Source organism: Protopterus annectens, chromosome 2.part2, assembly GCF_019279795.1.
Source record: "Protopterus annectens isolate FY-2018-M chromosome 2.part2, PAN1.0, whole genome shotgun sequence".
Lineage (NCBI taxonomy): Eukaryota > Metazoa > Chordata > Ceratodontiformes > Protopteridae > Protopterus > Protopterus annectens.
In genome coordinates this window covers 646,316,153-646,340,307 of record NC_056730.1, presented here as the reverse complement: position 1 = coordinate 646,340,307, position 24,155 = coordinate 646,316,153, and the positions used below count along the sequence as shown (strand labels likewise).

Sequence of the window (24,155 nt, the reverse complement as noted above, 5' to 3'; positions counted from 1 at the left end):
GCTACAACAGAATGGAATTAAATATACTGATCCCAAGGATATTGCCAATATCCTGGCAGATCGATTCAGTGCCAAATTCAACCCCTTCTGACCCCCTAAATGGCCCATCTCAATACCAGAAGATTGCCAAATTCCGGTAATAATGGCCACACAGGTATAAAACGCACTCTCCAAAGCTAAGAATACAGCATCCATGGGACCAGATGACATCCCGGGCTGTGTTCTACATGAACTACAAAATGAACTGGCACCTCACCTAAGTTTCATGTTTAATCATATACTCACCTCAGGCTTTGTGCCCACTGAGTGGCGCACAGCTACAGTTATCCCACTCCACAAGGGGGGATCCAACTTGGATCCCAGGAACTACCGCCCCATCAGTCTGATGAGCCTGATCTGCCAGGCCATGGAACATATTATCATGGAACTTATAAACAAAGACATTGGCAACCTTAAAACACTGGACCTCACCCAGTTTGGATTTGTGAAGGGCCGATCTTGTCTCCTGAACCTAACTGAATTTTTCAAATCAGTCTCCAGAGCCGTGGATGAGGGTAAGGCAGTCCACACAGCCTATCTGGACCTCGCCAAGGCCTTTGACACCATCCCCCACTCTCGAATCATAGATAAACTTACTAAGCTGGGCATTAATCCCTACATCACCCAATAGGTTGCTAACTGGCTTACTGATATAACCCACACTGTAAAAGTAGCTGAATTCAAATCCAGCTCCAGACAAGTGACAAGTGGAGTACCTCAGGGTTCAGTCCTGGGACCGCTCTTGTTTGGCATCTACTTCTCTGAAGTACAGGCCAACACTAAGGGACTCTGGCTAACAAAGTTCGCAGATGACTGCAAATTGGGAGCCATTACTGAATCCCCAAATCATATGGATACTCTAAAAATGGGCCTTACAGAAACAGATGTTTGGTGCCAGAGCCATGGGCTCAAGCTCAATGCCACGAAATGTATAGTTATCCCCTTTGGGAATAAACATGTACCCATGAATTACCACATAGGTGGCAGCACACTAAACACCGAAAGTGTGATAAAAGACTTAGGGACACAGGTGGACAGTGGTCTCACCTTCAATAACCACATCGCCACAACAGTCAGGAAATCCTTCTATGTGGCACACCTCATCACTAAGACTTAGGGACACAGGTGGACAGTGGTCTCACCTTCAATAACCACATCGCCACAACAGTCAGGAAATCCTTCTATGTGGCACACCTCATCACTAAGGGCTTTTCATCCAGAAAAAAAGGAGGTCATTGTCCCACTGAACTCATCCTTCATTAGACCCATTATAGAATACAACGCCCCATTTGGTATGTACCTCTCAAGACATCTGCAACAACTGGAAAGGCCACAGAAATACCTCACTAAAAGAATCACAGGCCTAAAGCAGATGCCCTATATTGACCACCTTAAAAAACTCCAGCTATACTCTGTCGCATATCGTCTACTCTGAGGCGATCTCTGCTTAACATACAAGGCCATGTCAAACCCAGAGCTGTTGGACATGCTACACTTAAAAAAATCCCAATCCCTCAGAGCCACATGCTCCAGGGATCTAAACCTTGTCATCACAATAAACAAAACATGCTGGAAGGATAGGTTCCTGACCCAGAGACTCCCCAGACTCTGGAATAGACTGCCCATACATGTCAAGCAGAGCACCTCTTTGGCCCTCTTCAAAAGGAACCTTGATAACTGGATGGGAGAAAGGAAATTCACCCCAGGGATCACGTCAGTCACGCTACTAGACAGGGGTCCAGGGAAGTAAATAGTTGGAGAAGAAATATCCAGGGAATTGTTATGGCTAGGCTTGTATAGGCCCTAGGGCCGATCGCCTAGTACCAACCTATGAACCTATGAACCACGTTTACAGTGAGTTGGAGTTCAATGAGAACTGGGAATCCAAATAAAACAGTGAACATGTTAGGAATCATACTTTGGAAATGTGTTAGTTCACAGAATGATTCAAATTACCTTTCAAGTAGCCACCATAACTAGATTTCCTGATAAGAGACCCTGATTTCCTGACTGTCAGGAAAATTACGTACAGAAGGCTACCCTAGTCCTCTAAAGCCATCTCAAAAAAACAGCACATGGACACATAACATAATGTCAAACTGGACCCAGCCACATGGTACATAGAAATAAAGCCTTGATTTTACCCCAGATGACCTGTGTTTGCTTAACAGCATGGCAGCTTGAAAGACTGGGAAGGGGAGGATGGAAGCAAGTGGCTGTTGCCAGCCTGCCCATGCTTGGGGAAGAGGGAGGCAGCTTGACCTGCCTTATTGGCAAAATCTGCAGGAATGCAGGTGTATCAATGCTGAAGGAGAGCCTAATAAGTCCATATTGCAAGTGCTGTGTGCCACTTTGTTTTTGTTAGGAAGTTGAAAATGGGAGAAAGCAAGAATGCACCTTCTGCGGCAGCTATAGCAAAGCTTGAAAGGTTGATGCAGGAGATGGGATAGGATACTCAACAGGATTTTCAGGTTGTTCAGCTTTTTAACACATGACTTTCATCTCCACCATGGAACAAATGGGGTAGAGGGATTCTCACTGTATAGAAGGAACCCATGCATTACTTCTAAATCTGAAGAATAAATGCATGGTTCAACTGCTAATTGGTTTCAGAAAGGGGAGCTATAGGACTGATCCTGTGGGCCTCAAAAACTAAAACCAAACAAAAAATAAATAATGCAGAATTGTACTTTTATGACACATTAAAATGGTGAAATGAGGAACTCTCTCTGATGAAATTCCCAGAACTGGATTATTTGGCTGCTTTTTACTGTTTACCTTACTTTGAAATAATCATAAAAAAGTTAAGTTGTGATGCTGCTCTGTTATGTAGTCAATATTTACCATTCCTTAATATACTAACCATCATTAGGCATTGTTAAAATAGGGATTTGTGTGATAGAGCCATTTCTTCCCTCCACTCGTCCAGCACGTTCATAGATGGTAGCCAAATCAGTGTACATATAACCTGGAAAGCCACGACGGCCAGGCACTTCCTCTCTTGCAGCAGATACCTGAAGACAAAAACAACAGTGTGGTTAGAATACAGTCTAGTTGACTAAAGAAAAAAAGTAGTCAAAACTATCTTTATAGATATTAGATTTCTTTATGTGTTTTGATGAGAGGCTGAAACATGCCATTGGACCCTAATTAAAATATATAACCATGCAAACATGACATTGTCAGCATATATTTTAGATTTCCTTGTTCCAGCTCTCAGAAATGGATAATTCAAGAAATTCAAGGGAATGTGGAATTAACAGCAAATTGTAAGCTATACAGATAAGCAGATAGAAATGTATAATTTAATCTAAATATGGATTAAAATAAAATAGCCAGAGTTTCAAGGCACACTGTCTGTTAATAATTTGACTTAGAAGGATTGAAGATTAATCAAGGAATTCATAGAGTACCAGATCATTATGTTACAAATGTATGGCATGACTAACAAGAACTGTGCCATGTGATCACAAATGCATACATGTTAATATAAGATTACTCTGGTAGCAAAGGAATAGGCTTCACTATATTTCCCATTCAGATTGGACACATGTCAAGGCCATAACCATACAGTGGCATTAGCAGCACATAACCCCCACTACCACCATCATCACCAGAGTAGCCCTGTCTATAGCTACACAGATAATACCCAAATCCATGCCATCATTGCAGTCCAATCTCTAGCAGACTACTCCGCAGTTGCAAAATAGATTTCACAGCTCCAGTGCAGTAGCAGTTTAGGCACTGTGTACAGTGACATCCCCAACAGAACTTGCTCCTAAAATATAACCCTGCCTCTCCAATTTTGCATGTTCCATCTCGTCTAAATCAGTTTCTTGTACCCCTAACCATCATCATGCCCTCTCACTTAACTGCATTTTTCATTTTGCCTCTCTTGACTGGGTTTGATAACCTACTTACTAAGTATATATATATTTTAGTTATATCCTTCTGTTTATTATATCGGATCCTGGCTCCTTTTCATCATTTCTGTTTCCCAGGATTCCCTGCGTTCTCCTCCCTGTGACATTTCTTTCCTAAGTAACTTAGACCTATACTCTGTCCTCCCAGATTGCCTCATTCTCTGTACCCTCTTGTATCTCTTTGGTCCCTCCATCTTACAAATCCTTTCCTGCCCTGTAATAACATTTTGTCTCTTGCTCTGTCTAATCCAACAGAATACTCTCTTATATTCAAGTATCAGTATTATATAGAAATCTGGTTCTGTTTCCCAGGAAAGAGCATTTGTTCCATATTTAGTTCACAGCCAATGTCTACCCATTCCAATGAGTATGAGGTACTTTGCTCCACCTGAGGATCTCCTGGTGATAGTGCTTGTCTTGGTTTCCTGCTACTGGGACTACCACCATGCCCTGTATACTGTGCTACCAAACTATGAAATTACTGCACTACAGATGGTGCAGAATTATGCAGTTCAGCTACTTAATGGGGTTTCTCACTACCAGCATAATATACTGGTCTTTTATAATGTGCAGTGGATGCCAGTATAATCATGTATCATCTACACAATTTTGGTGATGGTGTGTACATGACCTGAGCCCCCTTCATCTATCTTCAGGAAATACCAGTGTGGTACTGTCTCTCTCATGCCTTATGCTTGAGTCTATATTAGAACATCAAAGTTTCAAAACTTTGAATGTTCTAATTTCCACCCCCATTCAGCGAAAGCTGAAAACATCGAACATACAGAACAGCAAATTTTTTCCTAGGGAAAAAATTGGCTGTTCCAAAACACATACACACAACACAAGCACACCAAACAAACAGCAATCCACACACATACACCTAAAATCTTACACCTAACCCTACACTAAACTATACACACACCACTAACTATCCACTTACCTTAACCCAAACCCTAACCCTAAGGTCCGTCATTATCGCACACTCACCTCACCCGCGCCCTAACCCTAACTCATCTACCCTGACCTAACCCTCACGTCCACACAATCGCACACTTACCTGACCCATGCCCTAACCCTAACCCACCCTAACCCTCACGTCCACACAATCGCACACATATCTAACTCGCGCCCTAACCCTAACTCACCTAACCTGCCCCAGCCCTCACGTCCACATAATCGCACACATACCTAACCCGCACCCTAACCTAACTAACCTAACCCGCACTCAATCGCACACTTACTTGAACCCGACCCGTAACTTTCCACCATAGAGCTGAAAGTACCGAAGCAACAGAAACGGACAACCAAATTCTTTCCCTAGGAAGAAATTTGGTTTTCTGTTGCTTCGATATTTTCAGCTTTTACTGAATAGGGGTCGATATTAGAACATTCAAAGTTCTGAAACTTCGATGTTCTAATATAGACCCTTATGCTCTGCCTGCAGATGATTGTTGCTGGCTAGCATTACCTTAAATTCAGTCTTTTGCCTATCAAAGCCCATACCTTTTGAATCTACTACTTTAAGAGGTCATTCAAAACATATCTTTTTGAGCTGGTAATTTTTGCCTCAGGTTTGCTTCATTGTTCTAAAATTATTTTATTAGTCTGCAACATGTTATTTCACAATTCCTTCCTTGTAAGTTTCAGCTTTGCTTTGTACACTGCTTAGTCTCAAGCACTTCAATATACCTAAACTTGAATTTCAGATCAGTTTTGAAATATAGAATATCTTTTGTTTATCCATCAAAAACATCACTCATTAGGATGGAAAGAATCCAAAGACTTTTTTTTACTGAAATGGTACTTGAAGATCCGCAGTTTACATAAGTCAAATTTCATAAGTTCATAGGTTTATAGGCTGGTACTAGGTTATCAGCCCTAGGGCCTATACAAGCCTAGCCATAACAATTCCCTGGCTATTTATTCCCACACTATTTACTTCCCTGGACCCCTGTCTAGCAGGGCAACTGACGTGATCCCCGGGGTGAATTTCCCTTCTCCCATCCAGTCGTCAAGGCTCCTTTTGAAGAGGGCCAAAGAGGCACTCTGCCTGACATGTATGGGCAATCTATTCCAGAGTCTGGGGAGTCTCTGGGTCAGGAACCTATCCCTCCAGCATGTTTTGTTTATTGTGATGACAAGGTTTATATCCCTGGAGCGTGTGGCTCTGAGGGATTGGGATTTCTTTAAGTGTAGCATGTCCAACAGCTCTGGGTTTGACATGGCCTTGTATGTTAAGCAGAGATTGCCTCTGAGTAGACGATATGTGACAGAGTATAGCTGGAGTTTTTTAAGGTGGTCAGCATACGGCATCTGCTTTAGGCCTGTGACTCTTTTAGTGAGGTATTTCTGTGGCCTTTCCAGTTGTTGCAGATGTCTTGAGAGGTACATACCAAATGGGGCATTGTATTCTATAATGGGTCTAATGAGGGATGAGTACAGTGGGACAATGACCTCCTTTTTTCTGGATGAAAAGCCTTTAGTGATGAGGTATGCCACATAGAAGGATTTCCTGACTGTTGTGGTGATGTGGTTATCGAAGGTGAGACCAGTGTCCACCTGTGTCCCTAAGTCTCTTATCACACTTTTGTTGTCTAGTGTACTGCCACCTATATGGTAATTCATGGGTACATGTTTTTTCCCAAATGGGATAACTATGCATTTCTTGGCATTGAGCTTGAGACCATGGCTCTGGCACCAAGCATCTGCTTCTGTAAGGCCCTTTTGTAGAGTATCCACATCATTTGGGGATTCAATAATGCTCCCAGTTTGCAGTCATCTGCGAACTTTGTTAACCAGAGTCCCTTAGTGTTGGCCTGTACTTCAGAGAAGTAGATGCCAAACAAGAGCGGTCCCAGGACTGAACCCTGAGGTACTCTACTTGTCACTTGTCTGGAGCTGGATTTGGAGTCGGCTACTTTTACAGCGTGGGTTATATCAGTAAGCCAGTTAGCAACCCATTGGGTGATGTAGGGATTAATGCCCAGCTTAGTAAGTGTATCTATGATTCCAGAGTGGGGGGATGGTGTCAAAGGCCTTGGCAAGGTCTAGATAGGCTGTGTGGACCACCTTACCCTTGTCCATGGCTCTGGAGACTGATTCAAAGAAGTCAATCAGGTTCAGGAGACAAGATCGGCCCTTCACGAACCCAAACTGGGTGGGGTCAAGTGTCTGAAGATTGCCAATGTCTTTGTTTATAAGTTCCATGATAATACGCTCCATGGCCTTGCAGATAAGGCTCGTCAGACTGATGGGACGGTAGTTTCTGGAATCCAAGGTGGATAATTGGGTGGTACTCAACTGCCTATATGATGCACAGGTATACACTGTGCTTGGCTTTTAAAGCCTCAAAAATGCAGTGTTGTTTGAAAGTCTGCTTCTTAAGTGTTATCATAATTATGTAACAACAAGGCTGCAAATTTTGTGAGTTGAAACGGAGGTGAGTGATTCTACCTAAAAAGGCAGGTTGGTTTCTCATAGAATACTAAGATAATGGAAAAAGTTGCCCTTATTTATTTCAGCTTCTGTCATTTTGAAGATGCTTGATAACAATCTGAATAATTACCATGTTAACCAATGGGCCTCTAAGTTGGTATGAAACTATGGGTGTGGCTAGTTCAGGGTCACCTGATGCAACTCTATTTCATTTGCTGAACAGGTTTGACATTAGTGCTATACATTCATAAACAATATTGATATTTACTAGCTTTAGCCTTACAGTACTTTCTGTACATGTTCCACGCTTGGTAGTATTGCTATGATACTATGCAAAGGGTATAGCCATGATCTGTGAAATTGTATACCAGACTCTAGAATGTAACCTCCTTCCCCACAAGTGTAACCTTCCTCATCCCAGACATTTAGCAAAATATCTGAGCATTAACCATGGGTATGCGTTTTTTAATTCACTGCACAAAATAAATAAACTATATTTAAATGTCTATGCCTTGCTATACCCATAATAGTTTGTTTTGAAAATATTTATACCCAAGTTCTAATTCAAACACAAATCTCCATATACAAAACCTATGTAAAACAATACATTCCAGTTTTCTGTTCCAGTTTCCTATTGCACTTTATTATAACTAAATATTGTTGTTTCTTTAAATTAATACTTCAGACTTCATGAGTCAGTTTTTTAATTGATTCTCTGTGTTAAGGCATTTAATTAACAGCTGGGGTTTTGATTATCTGATTTCTGGGAGAGCATAACTCTTACAGAAGCCTGTGCCACAGTTATATACTTTTATTGCTCTGTGGATCAGAAAATAGGATACAGTATTCAGTTTATTCAGCTACAGTCTTGCCTTTAAATAAGCATTAATCCAAGCAAGCATAAACAGCACAGCATACATCAAAATAGGGCAAATAAAAATAGCACACTACATAATAAAAGTAAGCAAATAAAATTAATTACACAATTGTTAAAATAACATTTTCAGTATACAACTGAATCATAATACCTCAGTGTGTGTATATATATATATATATATATATATATATATATATATATATATATATATATATATATATATATATATATATATATATATACAAATATACACACACACACATATATATATATATATATATATATATATATATATATATATAACTTAAGAAATACTTTTAGGAAAAGTCTTTCTAATTTGAAAAACATCCAGTTCCTTTAGTTAACATTAATATTGGTAATGCTTCTAAAAACTTAAGTATTTAATTTATTACTCTTATTGCCTGAATTCATTTTTCAAACAGTTAAATATATTATGCAGGTCCCCTTTCAAGGTATTTTACGTATTTATTTATTTATTTTTTATGTTTTGCATCCTGTTCTATGTAATAACTACAGAATTCTTCTAAATGACACATTTTCTGTATCATCGTTGCCAGATGCAGTTAATTAAGTTGTTCACAGTGTATGCCTATCTCTCGATCTGACTAACCATCTTGCTAATTATATTTAAAAGAGCTTTACAAATAACGCAATTCCTAAATATTCCTCCCTATTACTTTGTTAAAAATGTACTCAGTATTAATTAAATGCAGGGGATTTGGCTATCTTAATTTTGTAGAATACCTAGCTTAGTTCCTAATCAATAATCCTTCAGTTTTGTTCTGATGTAATAATCTATCATAATTATGTTATTAACATGCACAGAAACATTTGTCTAATTTATAAATGTAAATATAAATAATAAATAAAAATATAAATAAATATAAGGCAAGGCATTGGGGGTTTAAACAATGAATAAACACATTTAGGGTTTTTCATGGGCTGAACAAATCAAATGTTTAAAATATGTACAACTATATGTTTTGTTTTCTTTACACCTCAATGTGTTTTAAGATATCTTTCATCAAGCAAACACAATGCTATATATATATATTTTTTAACAACATATTTTTTAAGAACAGGTTTAAAGAAATGATTATGTATATTTGTTTTAGTATTTAATGTGTATTTTTAGAAGGCAAAAATACAACAACATTCACTTCAGTTTTTAATTACTTAATTAATAACTTTTTAAATTTTTCTTTTTTATTAAGGAATTAATTATTTATGTATTTAGGTAATTTATATAACACAACACCATTTTATTCAATATAGATTAAAGTTTTAACAAAATATACATACTATCAACTAAGCGACACAGTAGAACATAACATATATATGGTAAATTAATTTAATGTACAAAACAGGTACATGCTTCATTTCATACACTTCTATCAATTTATACAGTAAAACAAGCATTTCTTAACAAATAGGCATGAAATTTAATGCCTATTGACATATGGAAAGCACTAATGCACTTTAATGATTTCGATTCCCAACAGTAACATCTATCTAAGGGAAATTGTAATGGATTGTTAAAGGCATATTTAGTAAGCGTAATACACAATGGAAATTAATGTATACAGCTTTAAAAATTTCATATGAATCTGGTTAATTAATTAATTAGTTGATTGTTCAATTGTTTCAAACAGTATAAAAATCATTGGCACCACATATTGATTATTCTGAAGAAGTCTGCATTCGGCAGATGAAAGCGCTAGATCGTTGTTTTGTATTTTAACTATTTTGTTCATTAAATTACTGAGGTCTGTATACACGGAGTTATATCTTTAGTTGGGTATACTAGAGCTTATTTTTGGTGTAATTTATAAATGTAGACTAAGTTATAAAACATATAATCAATGTCATCAGTTATTATTTTTAATCTATATTTACACTATGATCTGGTTCGTTCAATGTTTACTTACCTTCTAACATTCAAATATGTCATTTTGCAAAAGCTGTACTCAAGTTTCAGTAGCTAGAATTGTACTTTATAAAATAGCCACGCAATTAATTCAACAAAGAAGAGAAGCAAAGGGATACACTGGAAGGAAAACAAAGCATCTAGGAAGAAAAAGAGCCAAATCTGATAAATCTGTCATGATACTAAACTCAACTCTAACATCCTTTTACCTTCATAACCAAAAGGGTTGAAATAGTAGAATAAAACGAAGAAAGGCAAAAAAGTTGCTTCCAAACATTTTAATCCAACTCTTTTCACATTTTATGGTATATTACAATATAATTAAACTGTCTATACACACTACCTTTGTATTCTACACTTATAAGGGACCCTTCATTCTATAGCATAGCGCTAATCTTAAGCAATTTTTTTCATCATACTAAAGTAGCAATTCCCCATTTTTTCATCAGGAAATCAGGATGATGACATGATTTCTATTGGAATAAGATGCCCCAATCTGTAGCTATGAATGCCAGCAAAATTTAGTTTCTTCCTAGTTCATCTGTAATGTCTATTACATATAAATATAATACAAGTGACAGACAGAAAACATCAATATTTACTCTGATAGCACTAAAGAATAATTTTTTCACCAGTGTGAAATTTGACATCATGACCCCAAGCAATGTAGTAGGTTAGTGTCAGAAAATGTATAATGTCAGTATGAATGATCTTTACCTATACAGTGAGACTGTACAGCATAAAATGGTGAATCAACGCATTATGCAGTAATACATAATTAAGTCTGACATATAACACGGGATTAAGGCCATGAGCTGTTAACGAGCTGCTTCCTGTGGAATAGGATTTGGTTCCCTTAACCTCCACTAGCCTACTGTGTGACCTTGAGCAGATCACTTAACCAGACAGTGCTTTGGAGTAAGCTCCACAATGGCCTCTTGGACCACATTCCTAATAACTACCCATGAACCTAAGGAAAACATCCATACATTCTACTGGCATATTATAGATAGACTGTGTCCACACACAGCAAGTACTATCTTAATAGAATACTGTCTGGCAGTTAGACCAGAGGATTAAGGCTCCGAGCTGTTAATGAACTGCATTCTGTAGTCAAGAGTATAGGGTCTGTTTTTTTCTACCTCTGTTTGCTTACTATGTGGCTTTCAGTTAGTTTACCAGACAATGTAACAAACCAGCTGCTCTTAAACCAAGCTACTTAACTAGATGAGTCAAAATGTACCATGGAATGTGAGGAGATTCACCTTACCATAACATTTGCTAACATTTCTCATAAACTGAGTAATGCAAGTTTAAGCAGGAGGAACTAATGTGCTGTAATAGAAAATAGCAACTAGCAAGAAGACTGTTTTATCAACATTAAGAGTTCAAAAGGAAAAAAAAATTGTAACATCCTTTTTCATTTTTATAAAGTACTAAATAATAAGCACTTTAAGAAACATTTACAGTATCCATAAAATTAGGTATATTTCCAATAATATGAAATTGTCGATTATGGGGATACTGTTTTCTACACGGTTTTGAACTGGTTTATGAAAATAAATAAACTCTAAGTACAGTGCACTATGATGACAATTACTTCTTGTGTAATCTTGAAAATGGACTGAATTATTTACAAGTCTTGATGATAAACAAATATGCACATGATGTTATCTGCATATGTAGTTACCAAGATGATATAATCCATAATAGTTTTTCTTAATATTTTGTTTTTATTTAATAATAACAATAGCAAATTTAACACTAGTAAAAACCAAGCAGAGAAAAATGGGAACCCTGCCTTATTCCAGTAGCAATCGGTATATAGATGTCAGAATGCTATTAATTTTAAATTGTGTCTGGATTTTCATTATATATTCATCAAAAGAAAATAATATTTTTAATAAATATAATACATTCTGGATAATCAACAAATGAGAAGACCCAATAAATACACACACACACACACACACACACACACACACACACACACATATATATATATATATATATATATATATATACTGGAAGCTATGCACTCTTCAGCCAAGACCGGACTAGCTGGTCAAGGGGAGGTCAACACCTGCACCACACCACATGGAACACATAGCCCTCCAGAACACCCACTATCACAGATCTCACATAAAAACACAAACCACACACCCACCTTTGTGGAGGCTCTCAATAGAAATTTACCCAAACAGCAGAGACCTCCAAGACAGAAATGCACTCGACCACCACAACACAGCACAAACCACAGACACATAGCTCACCTCCACAATGTGCTCCTCAACCTTAGGTCCAAAGGCTAAATACCTTGCCCAATATACTAATCTTAGGTGACTCAATAGTGAGGCACACAGATGTCCCACTCACTAGGTTGAATAAGGAGAAGGTAACAGTCAGCTATCTATCAGGTGCCAAACTCCGACGCATAACACACGCACTCAGGTCACTCCAAAACAAGTACAAGTATGACTCTGTCATTGTCCATGTGGGTGTGAATGACCTGAGACACCTCACTGGACTACATGAAAAGAGACATGGTGAAGATATTGGATTATGTGGCCCAGGCAGGTATGACACTAGCCCTGAGCAGTACCCTACCATCACCTAGAATGATACGGCAGTACAAACAAAAAATGATTGACTTCAACAATTGGCTAAGTTTCTGGCGTCATTCTAAGGGGATCCAGTATCTGTTTGCTTGGGATAACATGACTGACAGACCTCGATGCTTTGCCAGAGATGGCCTGCATCTGTCACCCCTGGGTTTTCGGGTACTGGCTAAGGCTCTTGCCACCCCTATAGTGCCTTTTTAAGGTGGTGTTCCAAAGACCAAAATACCACCATAACAGCTATAAATAAATGCAATCTGAGGGTCATGCTGCTCAACACTAGAAGTCTAAATCTCAAGATGCACTCACTCAAAGCACTCCTCAAAATGGAGAACATCGACATTTGTGCTGTAACGGAGACCTGGTTTAAAGCGGCAGAAAGCACCCCTGCACTATCAGGCTATAACTCATTCCACACCTTTTGGTCCCGAAACATGGATCAAAGCTCCAAAGGTAGTGCTGTCTCCATATTCATAAAGGATATGCACACCTCCAGACTAGTAGCCCAGCATAACGCATCTGAGATACTTCATGTACAACTAACATTGGGTAAGACGGCGATCCAGGTCATAGCCTGCTATAGGTCCCCAACCATGTCCCTAGACTCTCACTTCACATTCTTAAGCACCTTGGAATCTATCAAGGTCCAACCCAACACTCTCATACTAGGAGACTTCAACCACCCCTCCATCAACTGGGAAAACTACTCAAGCACCAATACACTGGCTCAAAGCTTCCTGGAATTCATTAATTCCAATGCCCTGGACCAGCTCATTCTGACTCCCTCTAGAGGAAGCAACATCCTTGACCTGGTTATTACTAACATGGGAGACCATTGATTTACACCAATAGTCAATCCCTTCCTGGTCAGATCCGACCAAAAACTAATCACCATGGAAATCCACATCTCACCCACACCCCCCACAAATGTAACCACCTTGAAAAACTTCTCCAAAGCTGACTTTGGACTCTTAAAAACAGAGGTGGCTAACTTCACGGCACCCATGCCAATGGAAAATAGATGCATGACTACCGAATCATACACCAATGCACTGTATAAACACGTATATAAATGCATGAAATTAGCCATACCCAACAGAACCAAGACACTCTCCTCCAAAAAAAGGAAGCCAATCTGGTGGTCCCCTACCATTGATAAACACTACAACAGGAGGAAGAAACTATTGTAAAAAAAGGTGAAGTCCCAAGACTGGAAAAACTCACTTATTAGCCTCAACAAAAAGCTGAGATCCCTCATCAAATCCTCTAAAGCCAGCTATGAAGGCAGAATTCTGCAGACACTAAAAACAATCACAAAGCCTTCTATAGTTATATCAAGAACCTCCACAGCAATACCCAGATTTGCTCTGAGTTACTGCACAATGGTACCCCCTATACTTAGCCAACAGATATTGCCAACATACTGGCTGACAGATTCAATTCCGACTTTACCCCCTCCCCCCAAAGAACCAATCACAATACCGGAAGAATGCCAGGAACCCACCATTACTGCAGCACAGGTTAAAGCTGCATTGTCCAAGGCCAAGAATACAGCTTCCATGGGATTCAATAATATCCCTGGCTATGTTCTACATGAACTACAAAGTGAACTGGCACCACATCTTTGTGCCCTGTTCAGTCACAGCCTCACCTCTGGCTTTGTCCCTACCAAATAGTGCACTGCTACAGTCATCCCTCTCCATAAAGCGGGAGTCACTACAGACCCTGGGAATTATCACGCCCTTAGCCTGATGAGTCTGATATGTAAAGCTATGGAGTGTATCATCATGGACCTGATTAACAAAGATGTAGGAAATCTCCAAACTGTAGATCCCATGCAGTCTGGCTTTGTGAAAGGGAGATCATACCTGCACAACCTGGTTGACTTCGTTGACTCAGTCACCAGGGCTGTGGATGAAGGTAAGGCAGTGCATACAGCCTACCTTAATCTGACCAAGGCCTTTGATACCGTTCCTCACTCGGGATTATTGATAAACTCACCAAACTATGTATCAACCCCTACATCACTAGGTGGGTTGCAAATTGGCTCACAGATAGAACACACAGTATTAAAGTAGCGGACTTCAAGTCAGACTGCTGACTAGTCATGAGTGGAGTCCCACAGGGATCGGTGCTGGGTCCTCTCCTGTTCGACATCTACTTCTCAGAAGTCTGGGCCAACACAAAGGGACTCTGGCTGACCAAGTTCGCAGACGACTGCAAGCTGGGAGCCATTATTAACTCCCCAAGTGATGCAGATATCCTACAGAAAGGCCTCACTAAAACCAGTGACTGGTGTCAAAACTATGGCCTTAAGCTTCATCCCCTTTGGTAAAAACTCAGTTCCCACTAATCACCACATCGATGGGAGCCCACTGAACACGGAAGACATTATAAGAGATCTGGGGACGCAGGTTGACAGCAACCTCTCCTTCGACCACCACATTGCCACTGTTGTCAGAAAGTACTCCTATGTGGCACATCTCATTACCAAGGGTTTTGCATCCAGGAAGAAAGAGGTCATCATCTTTCTCTTTCTACTCTTCCCTAATCAGACCAATCATTGAGTATAATGCCCCATTTGGCATGTACCTCACTAGACACCAGCAACAGTTGGAGAGGCCACAGAAGTACCTTATGAAGAGGATCCTAAGCAATAAAAACATGTCCTACAAGGACAGATTCAAAATACTCCAGCTATTCTCTGTCTCATATCGCCTACTTAGATGCGATCTCTGCTTGACTTACAAATCCATGCCTGACCCAGCTCTGTTAGAAATGCTACATCTAAAGAAATCCCAATCCCTCTACACCACATGCTCCAGAGACCTCAACCTCATTACCACAATCAACAGAACATGCTGGGGGGACAAGTTCCTCACCCATAGACTGCCCATGCTCTGGAATAGACTTCCTAAACATGTCAAGCAGAGCACCTCACTGTCCTTCTTCAAGAGAAATCTTGATGACTAGATAGGTAATAGAAAGTTCACCCCGGGGATCACTCCAATGGCTCTACTTGATAGAAGCACTGGGAACTAACATTGGGCAGCACGATGCCAGGGCACTTCTATGGGTTAGGCTTGTAAAGACTCCAGGGCCATTAGCCTAGTACACCCTATGAACCTGTGTGTGTGTGTGTGTGTGTGTGTGTGTGTGTGTGTGTGTGTGTGTGTGTGTGTGTGTGTGTGTGTGTGTGTGTGTGTGTGTAAATTGCTTAAAGATGACAAAAATGGTCTAAACCAAAGAAATTGACAGAAGTTAAACACATCAAAAAACAATGTTTTTGTGAGAGGGGATGAGGGCAAGACCCTCTGTATCAGTCATATGGGGGAATGTGCCCCTTACCACCTTACCATCAATTAAATATTCCAAATCTGATGTTGCACTACAGTGGGTAAAGATCATATTCCCTCACCTAATATCGCTTTTGTCAAGATTACCTGTTTTAGACCTTTTTTGTCTTACAGTGTCACCAATACTTATTATTAACCTAAAATACACCCTGCAAACATACAGTCTTTGACATTACTTACCTCACGCAAAGCTTCTGCATAGGAACTCATATCAGTCAGAATGACTAGAACATGTTTTTCACACTGATAGGCCAAGAATTCAGCTGTAGTTAGAGCAAGACGAGGAGTTATGATACGCTCAATTCTAGGAAATAAAAACAGCATTAAAATAGATGTTATTTTTAAATAGGAAAACACATTGCATATTATTTCTCTGATTTCTTTTTTGGAAAGTAAGTATGGTAGAATTAACCATGACTGTATAATGGAATATTGTAGAGGTATTATTAAAGAAATTGAAATGTATAAAGAAAAGTTGCAGCATCATTTAAAGTATCACATCTTTGAAACTCAGAAAGTACATCTGTGTTAATGATGGTGATTAACTACCTCTGGAATATTACTGTCCTAATGGCAATATCTCAGAAAACCTGGGTGATTGCACTACTTGCTTTAACTACAGTACTGATATACATTGCTTGCACAGCCATATTTACTCTGACTGGTGCCAAAACAGTGTTACCCAGACAGCTGAATTTAAGTTTAATACATGCTGCGACTATACATTCCCTTATAATAGGTCACTGTCACATCCATGTTTTGTTTGTTCTTCTTCATTATTCAGATCACATAACTATCATCTTATTTTTTCAAATTCTCCTAAACAAACCAGTTCAGCAATACTTGTCACTTGTACCTAACAATGTCAATTACGAGGTATGGAATCAGTGAATTATTAACAACAATATAACAATAACACGGGTATATTTCATGGAGCTAGAATACTTTTCTGTCCTTAACCATTCATTTTTCATCCTTCCCATGGGCCTCCTTCAAAGGAGATTTAAAGTATTATTCAGTACAGATGGGGTTTGCATATGTGGCTTTTCGGTATGGTCTTATTCTTTACTTTTATTTCCAAACATTCAGATCACTCATTTGGCTGTACTGTAGATAAATAATAGTAGGGTTAGCCAATTTAACTTTGACAGTTGCTACCTTCTTTTCAGATGTAAACAACTTCAGAGACTATGGAAAAGACTACGATTAGTGTCATCACATTCTTTAGAGTTTATGTGAAAACTGAAATGAATTTCCCCATCATTCTTGGAAATAAAAATTACACAACAGCACAAACAAGTATGAGTATTACAATCCTTAGAAATAAGTCACATACATCAGGCAAGTCTTACAAGACAACACAAGCAACAAGTATGAGTCTTATAGTAACTGCACCTAAGGATCAAAATGCAGAAACACATGACTCACAAAGCTGTTGTACAAGCAAATACCAGCACATCAGAGCAATGAAATGTCATAATACCATTTTGGACAATGCACTTTCAACAAATCAGTTTAAAGGCAGTTATACTGAACAAAGGAAACAGAAATATAGTTAGAGTAAATTACATATTATTAACAGCATAATAAAGTACTATGCAATAGAGAGAGAATGGTGTTATTTTTTGTCCTGAAAAGGTACAGCACACCCCATGATTCTGGCTGGGTTTATCAACGGATAATATAAAAGTAACCTAGATCAAAGTATGAACTCTGCATTGATAATACTGAATGAGGATACCAACTGCTGTAAAATATAAAGCAATACATATAATGCTGGTTGCAGTGTGATCAGGCAAATAAATGGCAAGAGAGCGATAGAGTTCTATGACAAACGTCAAAGAAAGTACACCTGTGTAACATCCCATAGCAGTAGATGCGTGAGTAGGTCATTGTTGCAGTACTAAAGGAGATGTATCCTGTCAAGGACAGCACATACCTGGCAGCTGTATGTTGCAAGTATAGATAAAGAGACACAACTCTGTTTTGCTCTATACAAAGAAATACTATGATGATTGCTTGCCAAGGAGAAGCATTTAGAAAATATAAACAGTCTGCCATTGTATCCTGTCACTGCTTTTATTACATGTGAATAAAATGTTATTGTACAAAGGGTAGATTACTGCAAACAAGAAACCTGCACAAAGTAAGAGAAAGTTCTGCAATGTAGCAGTTCTAGCAGATGACTGCATAATGTAAAGTCAGATGAGGTTCTTCTGATTTGTACTGTATAAAGCTAATTTGTAATCTGCCATGTTAAATTTCTCTTCATATAATTTCCGTAGCTCTCTGTTCTAGTCTGTAAAACAAAGCTTCTTGCCATGGCAATGATTTTATGTCTCAGTGGATTTACAGATGACGGTCAGAATCAAGGAGCTCTTAAAAAAGACATGGAAAGGGAAATCCATCTTGTTATGATTTGTTTAGAAAGCAAACACCCACCTTTTTCCCCATAAAAGAAATAAACAACTGTTCAGACTTTTTAATAGCTTTTATCTTATGCAAGTAGAAACTTAGTTGCCTGTCAGCATCTAGTAAAAAGAGGATTCTCTTCCATTTATTTTGATGAGTGAGAAATATGCAGTCAGGTGGCTAGATTGATTTAGAGGCATTTCCGTTATCACTTTTAGTATAAAAGAAGTCCTGAGACTCACCCTGTCTCCATGAAAAACTAGGAAGGGGCTAGTACATATGATAGCTTGTAACTCACAACCCTTTTGGCAGAATTTAAGGTCACTAACAACACTGACTTTTAAGTACTTAATTTTAAAGAAGTAAAAGAAGCTAGTTCAAAGCATGGAAGAATTAACTTTCCAAAAACATAATTCATGTTCCAAGCAGAAGGAACAGACTTCCTGAGACGCTTGATATTGAGGATACCTTTAAGAAACTTAAAAAACATACTGCTTGAACTCCTAAGGTGAAAAAGAGGGAGCTCAATAGGTAGGCAAAAATTGATGACAAATGCACCTATTTAGAGGTATATACTAAATCTGTGCTGAGCATATCATGCAAATATTTGAGAATAAAGGGGACACTGGCTTGATAAGAAGTCCTATCCTCTGTAACAGTACTATATATGTTGCCATCAGATCTAACGGTACTTCCCTCCTTCCCACTCTTTAAGCAAAGGCTGAAACAACATCTTAAAACACACTGGTTATGCCCTTGCTGTTACCCTGATTAATTGTCTGCATTCTTTTGCCATTTTTCTCTATCCTGCCTCCCCCTCACCTTTTTAACACTACTTACCCCTGAGTAGCGGTAACTATTTTAAATTATTTCCTGCAAATAGGATATGATCTTAATGAATGGATGGGAGATCGTAAGTTTACCCATGGGATCTCTTCTGTGTCGCTGCTTGACAGAGGTACAGTAAACAAACCTTAAAAGGGCTACCTTCTGTGACCTAATATACAGAGGCACAGTCAACTAATCTAAAAGGGTAGCGTAAGCCAAACATACTCTGGCTAGGCTTATAAATGCCCTAGGGCAGATAGCCTAGTATCAACCTATGAACCTATGAACCTATGAAATAACTGCGAACATATTGTAAACAACTTCACATACCTTACTGTATGAGTATCTTATTCCTTTCAAAGTTTTTGTATTTCTTAATTAGCTTACTTCTCTGCAGCTAAGGCTCTCTAATTATTTTTAACTAATGTATTTCTTTATATTTATGTAAATAATTCTGTTTGAATATGGTATCTTCTTAGATAGTATGACTTTGTAACTACTGTTCTCTCATGTATTTTTGTCTTACATTTTTTATTTTTTTCTCTTATAATTGTACATTATAAACATTTAAATGTTACTGTGGAGCTTTTCTCCCCGGGCCTCTGCTGAAAATGGAAATATATCAAGTTGGACTAGCCCGGTTAACAAATGCAAAATATATATATATATATATATATATATATATATATATATATATAGAAAATTTCTTCCTCGCAAGCCTGATGTGATAAGACTTTTTTCCCTCTGTTTGTTGATATTCCACGACTGTGGAATTGTCTGTTAGGATTTGAAGGGTCTCTGGAAACAAAAGGTGATGAAAAGTCTGGTGTAAAAAGATCGGGACCTTCATCTCTTTGATGTCTATGTGCTTACTCCTGCCCTGTTTGGACTCCTTGAACTTTGATACCCTTTGAATAAGCCCCTTGTAAGCAAGGTTGGTGGAATCTATTGAGACCTTTTAAATGGGGGAAGGAATAAGAAAGGGAACATCTCAATTGGTTCTTATTTGGCTGATCCACCAACATGGTTCTTTCTTCACAAAAAGCAAGAGAGTAACTAGGAAACAGAACAGATGGCAATGTTGCACCCAAACTGCCTTTAGTTATTATTGAATCATTCACATTTGGAGTCTGAAAAAATAAATCATTTGCATTGTGGATGCCATGAACCCCAGGTCTCTCAGATGCTCTCTCTTGCAGTGGTCATTTGTAATAGTAATGATAATAACAACAGTAGTAATAATGACAATAATAATAATAATAATTAATATTAAAGAAAAAGGTTGGAGGGGAGTTCAGACAGAACAAGATGGTGGTGATTCGTTGCCTAGCCCAGTGTTTGCTCTCTGCTTTTACTTATTTTGTTTTCACTTTCAGTAGTCCTGTTTTGTTTACCTTTTTCCATGACAGCGATTGTGTGTTCTCAATTTTAGTTTTTCTTTCTTTTTTTTCTTTTTGTTCATCTCTGTATTATCACAATATGCCTGTTGTATATGTTTAGTGTTGCTGTTAATTCTATTGCTTCTACTACAACTGCTTTCTTCCTGAGGTCCAGACTGGATTGTCAGAGGCTCAGGCAAACAGTTTTTTGGAACTCACAGATTGGTGTCATTCCATTGCTGGGGTCTAGCAGCTGCCCAGCATCAGTGACGTTAACAATTTTTATGACTGGCAGTGAGGACCATGGCACCCAATGTTATAGTAATGGAACTAGTACTACTGCTTCTGCCATTGTTAATACTGCTCCTGGTCAACTGAACATCAGAGTGCTTCTACATGTGCGACAGTCAAAGAGAGTCAAAGACCTTGTCTGTCTCTACCACATCGTTTGGTTGTATTTACCTTTAAGGTCTGATGACAGTGATGCTAATGAGGATGCTGTCCTGAATAACTATTCAGCCCTGCTTTTGTTCAGATTTTTTTGTTATGAATGAATTGTGGAGTGTTTCATGTCATTTAACATTTGATCATGGAAACCATCTGGAAGGAATCTGTCGAAATGAGGACTACATGATGGAAATGCTTGGCTAAGAAATGTAAGTGGGATGTAGACTCTTATTTCACAGAACTGAGTTCCATTCTGTCTTGAAAGTTAATTTTCAAAATACTTTTTCATTTCATCTCATGACTGTACCAATTTTATACATATAATCACCTGCTTATTTAGTCATGTTTGTTAGTTATTTTTGTACTAATTTGTTTATTTTCCTGACTTTATCATTATTTGTCATTTTTTTCTGTTTTTCATAGGGAGGAAAGCTATTATTCTGAAATATTCAGAAGACTGCAGTGGTGGTGCTGCGGTAGCATTGTCGCCTCACAGTTAGACGTTGCCCATTCGATTCTCAGTTAGAGCGTCTTCTGTGTGGCGACATGTGTGAATGGGCGTACCTTCGTTGAAGGTTGTGCGTTAGGCCCGGCAAGCCAGCACGTAAAAATCTACTGCTAATCATTAGTGGACCGGAGTTCCGCTGTGGCGACCCCTAACCGGGAAAAGCCGAAAGACACAAACAAACAATTCAGAAGACCTTCTAGAAATAGAAGATATTAAGTCAGTTGTATTGTGGATTTATTGAAGCTGACTGTGAATCTTATTTAGAGAAAGAGGTTGGTTGTAAACTGTAAGTCATAGAGAGTGTTTTGGATGGAAATTGCCCAAATGAGGAAATTGTCTTAATATGGATAGATATGCATAGTTTAGAGCCTGCAGAAGGCTGTGGCGGTAGTTAAGCAGTTTGCAAGAACTTTTGGTGCTGTAGAAAGTCCAAAAGAAAAATCAGTAAAGTGAAAATGATATCCCAAAGTGCAGAATCTTAAGAATTGTCTCTAGTTTGGATGAAAAGGGGTACGCATATAGGCATCATTTAGCTCAAAGATAACCAAAAAAGTTCTGAGAAAGATCAGACGAGAAGTTTTAGACTTAGCATCTTGAATTTTGGGAATTTTGACAGGTGCTTAGAATGTATAAGTCCAGCACTGTTCCACATGTTCTTTCTTTTCTTGGTACAAAGAAAAAACTTTAGTAAAGCCCTTTTCCTTTTTATTGGAAAGAACAAGTTCCATAATACCCTGAAGCAACAGGTTAGACAGAATTGGAAGGTGTGAAGCCAGAGGTAATGGCAGGCTAAAAGTGAATAATTGTCAAAATGTGCTTATACTAGGCTTGAAGCTGTTTTTCTCTTCTGTGTCTGACATTTTGATTTGCAATGTATATGTTACCTAGCAAACACTTTTGTTTGTCCTGATGTTAAAGGATAGAGTAAGCGCTAGTTCACAGACAGGATGGCACCTTCTACTAAGATAACAGATGAGGATGAAACAGCACTGGAATGCAACGATCACTGAAACTTTTTAAGACCCATTTGGGATGCAAGTAAAGAAGAAACAGATGTGAAGGTATTGGGACCAACTCTTACTGTTGTGATGGGTGTAGGGTTAGCTGGTTTATGACTAGTCTCCTTAGCAACAATGAAGGTACACAAGGTACACAAGGACTTTGGCTATATAATTGTGACATAATGAAATGTTAAGAGTGTGTGAAGTTGCTATGAGAACATGCTGTCTGTGGAAATTAGCTAGTCATTTTAAGGTACAGTACTCTTTTAAGCAGCTAGCTAGGAAACTTAGCTGGAGTTAGATTTTTCTGTATGCATTCTATCTAGGTTTATTGTACTTTAATCTTCTTTGTGTGGCAGCCTATGTATGTTTTACTTGGTATCTGTACTATTTTCTTTATTACTTAAGTAAAACCTATTTTAATTATCTCTAAGCTATTGTGGCTGGTATTTATTTATTACACAAGTATTTAAACACTGTTGCTTAATTGAGGAGAGGGTAACCATTTACACTGAAGAATAACACACTGTAAGGGCCAAGTCTATGAGACCGATCCGGTAGTTCCTCTAGAACTTAGAAATGGCAGGAAGAAATAGCTCCTTAAAACTTGCATTATTTTTTCCTTTGCATTAGTTTTTTTAATATTTCATTAGAAAATGATTCAAACAAGTTATCATTATCTAAATCACCATCCCATAGTTTGGCCTGACTATCAGATAAAGATTGGAGATAAAGTCAGGAATTCCTTCTCAGGACTGATCTTGTAGCAGCTGCTTTACAGCAGCATGATATCCACACTCAGTGCTGGATCCAGCAATAGGTGACCAAGGCAGTCTCCTAGGGCCCACTAGCCGGGGGGGGCTGCCACAAACGCACATTTCTTCTTTAAGGATGCCCACAGAGTGCGTCCTTAGTAGTATCTATGCATGTGTCTTTAATATGACTCATGCACATTTAAACTGGAACTGAGAAGAGTGCGAGATTTTTTGAAACAAGCAGTATGTATTTTTCTGGACGAACATTATGCTGTAGAAGAAACATAGTGTGTGTGTGTGTGTGTGTGTGTGTGTGTGTGTGTGTGTGTGTGTGTGTGTGTGTGTGTGCGTGCGTGCGTGCGTGTGTGCGTGTGCGTGTGTGTGTGTGTGTGTGTGTGTGTGTGTGTGTGTGTGTAACATGCCCTAGTTAGTATTGAAAGGTTAGTTAATTTAACCAGGCTCATACTCAAACCCTGTACTTTAATTACAGAGGATAACAACCTGAAACCTCTGAACTAACTATCAGACTATTAGTTTCAGAGCATTTTCAAGGAATTGTGAGCTTCAGTACATTTTCAAGGAACTGTGAATTTCAGTACACTTTCAAGGAATTGTGAGGATCAAGG

At 38.5% G+C, this 24,155-nt stretch overlaps 1 protein-coding gene across 1 annotated transcript in view; it reads right to left on the bottom strand.

Annotated features, from left to right (window-relative positions):
• Positions 1-24,155, bottom strand: part of ATP6V1B1 (ATPase H+ transporting V1 subunit B1) — a 1,526,458-nt gene that overhangs the window by 174,864 nt on the left and 1,327,439 nt on the right. Inside the window, exons 9-10 of the mRNA XM_044064065.1 lie at positions 16,380-16,503; positions 2,903-3,053 (exon numbers count right to left, since the gene is read on the bottom strand). Coding sequence (XP_043920000.1) covers positions 2,903-3,053; positions 16,380-16,503 — 275 coding nt within the window. The remainder of the gene's footprint in view (positions 1-2,902; positions 3,054-16,379; positions 16,504-24,155) is intronic.